General features: G+C 33.8%; 1 protein-coding gene across 1 annotated transcript; it reads left to right on the top strand.

Moving 5' to 3' along the window:
• Positions 1-531: 531 nt before the first annotated feature.
• On the top strand, positions 532-1362 carry LOC100987847 (thymosin beta-15A). The gene has a single exon (XM_034960375.2). The coding sequence runs from the start codon at positions 532-534 to the stop codon at positions 667-669; it is 138 nt and encodes a 45-aa protein (XP_034816266.1). The 3' UTR covers positions 670-1362.
• Positions 1363-4124: the final 2762 nt, after the last annotated feature.

Here is a 4124-nt window from a genome sequence, read left to right as displayed (position 1 = left end):
CTACTGTAAACTTCTCAGCTCCTGGGTTGAGAGTCAAAAGGGATCCATCTGAAACCTAAATTATGCCCATTTCTTTAAACTTGTAACTTACTTAATAACAATTTTGGATGTAAATCTTCCTTCTATAGAAAATATAAGCTTTTTTCTTTTAAATTTACAAATGTTACTTTTATGATTACAATCAAGACCAGCCTTGTTCAACAGCTGATGTTGTCATTTATAGCAGCCAGAAACAAAACAATTACAGCCTCGTGTTGCTTAACGATGTGGACACATTCTGAGAAATGTGTTGTTAGATGATTTCATCATTGTGTGAAAATCATAGACTGCATTTATGCAAACCTAGGTGGCCTACTCTACTAACCTAGGTTATTGCTCCTAGGCCACCAACCTGTACAGCATGTTACTGCACTGAATACAGTAGGCAATTGGAACACAATACTATTTGTCTACCTAAACATAGAAAAAACACAGTAAGAATATGGTGCTGCTATCTAGTCCAGAGTGAACAACAGGCTTTCCTTAGTCAAGATGAGTTATAAGCCAGACATGTCAAAAGTGGGGAAGTTTGACAGGGAAAAACTGAAGAAAATTAATAACAAAGAAAAAAATACTCTTCTGTCAAAGGAAACTATCCAGCAGGAGAAAGAGTGTATTCAAACATTCTAAAATGGGATCTCCTCCCAAGGGCAAATTTCAACGTCATTTGAGAGTCTCGGTTTTGTAAACCAGTGCGTTTGTAGAAATGTTAGGGATTTTCCATTGTCTTCTCATCTGTACACCTTGGCTAAGAGGTCAGAAGTGGCCAATGTTTCCTTAAGCTTACTTTTTTGTTTTGTTTTCTTTTTTGAGACGGACTCTCGCTCTGTCACCAAGAGCGATATCAGCTCACTGCAATCTCCGCCTCCCAGGTTCAAGTGATTCTCCTGCCTCAGCCTCCCAAGTAGCTGGGCCTACAGGTGCCCGCCACCACACCCAGCTAATTTTTGTATTTTTAGTAGAGATGGGGTTTTGCCATGTTGGCCAAGCTGATTTCGAACTCCTGACTGCATGATCCACCTTCCTCAGCCTCCCAAAGTGCTGGGATTACAGGTATGAACCACCGCTCCCAGCCCTTAAGCTTACTTTTAAACTTACCATTGATGCATAAATTCCAGATGGCAGATGCTGTCAGTAATCTTACCATTGATGCCCTTTGTGTATATAGTCCTTGTACCCCCTACAAGATAAGGCAATTTTAACCTTCTACAGTGGACACCTCCATTGCTCCATAATCTTCATGAGGTTGCACATTTTTGCAGCTTCTCACAGTTTATTTTCATTTCTAATGTAGCAATAAAATAATAAACACAATATTATATTAAAAAGGTATATGGTATAATAATCTTATGGGACCACCATCATCTGTGCAGTCTGTCATTGGCCAAAACATTATGCAGTGCATGGCTGTATATTAAAACCAGTGTCATCCTTTTGAAAAGACCTCACCTTTAACTGTAATGGCTAATAGTTTTATGATAGCAACTTATTCATTAATTCATTGACTTGAATAGTAGACTTTTGAGTTGGTCTTCATTAATAGTCTATGTTATTTTCATGGTTTAAAAGTGGAGGTGGCTATTTTGTAAGAGCTAATTTGAATTGTTTCCCCAGGACAAAGAGGTTGCATTCTTCCTTTGTGTTATAAAATTTGAGGCCATGATTACAGTATATCTTTGCATCACAATGAACCCAAACTCACTTTAAGGAAGGTTTGACTAAGCATGCTAGAATTGATTGACTCATCTCCTAGCAGAAAGTGGCTTTCTCATTAGGAAATTACTCTGTCCTTCTATTCAGGTAACTACATTGTCATAAGATGATTTCAACCCTACCCCAGCTTTAATGATTATTAAAGACCAAGATTCTGCACTTATCTAAATAAGTGCAGAAAGTTATCTAAATATATTTTGAATACGTGTTATGAATATGTTATTTTATTCCCAGAAAACATTGATTGGAAGTTTAGTTTTAGTTTAAACATTACTGTTAAATTTATTAAAATAAAAAAGTTTTAAAAATCCTGATTCTTCCTCAAGCTTAGAAATTTAGATTACCAATGATACCATCTACTTATAAATCTAACAGATTTCAGCAGTGAAGTACTTTGAATAATATTTGGTTGTATTAAGTCTTAGCCACACATCTTCAAACATGTTAAATACATTTCTTGAGTTTATGACTTTTACTTCCTTCTTAAAGTTCTTTTCTCTGACTTAATAAACACAAATATCAAATTAAGTAACTCATAAATATAATGAATTAAGTTTATAAATATGTTGAATCTAATAATATTAATATCTCAACACTGTTTATTCACTTGGTAAACTTTCTGAACATCAGAATACTGAATCAATTACTCAGTTACACATTTTCCATTAGCAGTAAGGGGCTGCCAAGCTTCTGACATATTCTCTTACATGTTTATAACTACTTAAAATATCAATAATATAATATTTTAACACAAAAATATTAATAGTATAATTTTTTCCTCAAGTTTATAATATCCTTAATTATTATTTTAAATCTAATATTTACTATTTCAAAGAATGGATGTAATGAATATATTACTTGTAAAGCAGAGTAATAAAAATGAGTATCTGTAAACCCATCACCCAAGTCAAAAAGTAGAACATAGTGATACCTACACTGACTCTATCTATGGGTTCCATCCCCAGCCTATCACTTTGCTTCGGGCCAGAAATAACCAAGCACCATCAGTACTCAAATATTTTTTAGTTTGTCTTGCCATTGCCTATTTTCTTGTGCATAATATTTTAGCATATACATGTGTATCCCTAAACAAGAAATCTTTTGAGGCGTGTACATTTTTTTATCATTTGTGCATATTTCTAAATTAACCTACTGTTATAAGATGCATTCTTATGAAAGAAGACCCCAGTAAACTATGGCTATTCAATTCTTCTTTTTCTCACAATTAGAGAGAGTCTTCTTATTTCTCTGACTACTGAACTGAAGTCGTTATTGTATTCCCCATAAAAGGGGATTTCAAAACTTTAGAAGGAGGTAGTAGTATCTTAGGGCATATTATGGAATCCTCTGCTCAGAAAAGTTTGTGGCTTTTACTCATATTAATTATGTAGTTAGATTTTACATTTTATCTTTTAAGTTACATAGACATATACATACCTGACTCTTAAGGCATTTGAACTTTATTATGTCCTAAAATATAAAAAACATTGAACTTTAAAGACTTTCAAAATTTACGAGGTCATGCTTTATTTCATGCTTAGGGGTGAATCAAATATTATAGACATTTGCAATGATATTTCAGTCGACATTGGGAGCTCTCAAATTGCTAAGCTTACTAAGGATAATTAATTCTCTCTATACCAAAAAAATAACAAAAAACAAAAAACCCGACCCTAACTTTAGAACACAAACCACTTTCACCTTTCACCAATATTCATAAAATAAGATTCCAATACTTCAATCCTCATGATAACAAAGTAATCTGTTTACATGTATTTAGGTTATAGATGTTTACACTTAAAATGATTCCAACTAAACCCTGTACCTTCAGGTGCACATTAGACATTTCCAACTTTATTTATGCTATTTAACCTAGAGACTGAAAAGCTTAGGCAGTAATAGTAACCCAAACATCTATATATAGAAATTCCCTTTTTTCTTTCAAACTCAGGGGTTCTCAAAGTTCAGCATCTTTATGAATCACAAAATAGGATTGTATACACAAACATGGATATTTCACTTTACAGGAGAATCAAGAGATTTTCAAAAGTAAATTTAACTGTACATGACTTTAGCTGTAAGTATTGACAGTAGAACCCAGCCCTTGCTAAAGATGCATTTTTACTCTTAATGTTGAATTCAGTCCTAATAAATATTTTTCAAATGCTCAGCTGAGAGAGACAATATTAGTGAAGGCTGGCCTGCAGCCCCTCCTTTCACTAGAACAGAAAGGCTTGAATGAAGAAGCCCATGAATCGTTTTTCAGGAAGTCCTAAAGGTGCCCCCAAATTATATATAAAATTGGATTTCTGTAGGCATTTTTCAAGAGAGACAGCTTGCTGCTTGAATCAGATTTTTAAAGTCAACACTTC

Source organism: Pan paniscus, chromosome 4 (genome assembly GCF_029289425.2).
Source record: "Pan paniscus chromosome 4, NHGRI_mPanPan1-v2.0_pri, whole genome shotgun sequence".
Classification (NCBI taxonomy): domain Eukaryota; kingdom Metazoa; phylum Chordata; class Mammalia; order Primates; family Hominidae; genus Pan; species Pan paniscus.
The sequence above is the reverse complement of the archived record's forward strand: the minus strand, read 5'-3'. Positions and strand labels throughout refer to the sequence as shown.

Excerpts from the sequence above, each read along its gene's own strand:
- LOC100987847 (XM_034960375.2), top strand. The coding sequence starts at position 532 with ATGAGTTATAAGCCAGACATGTCAAAAGTGGGGAAGTTTGACAGGGAA.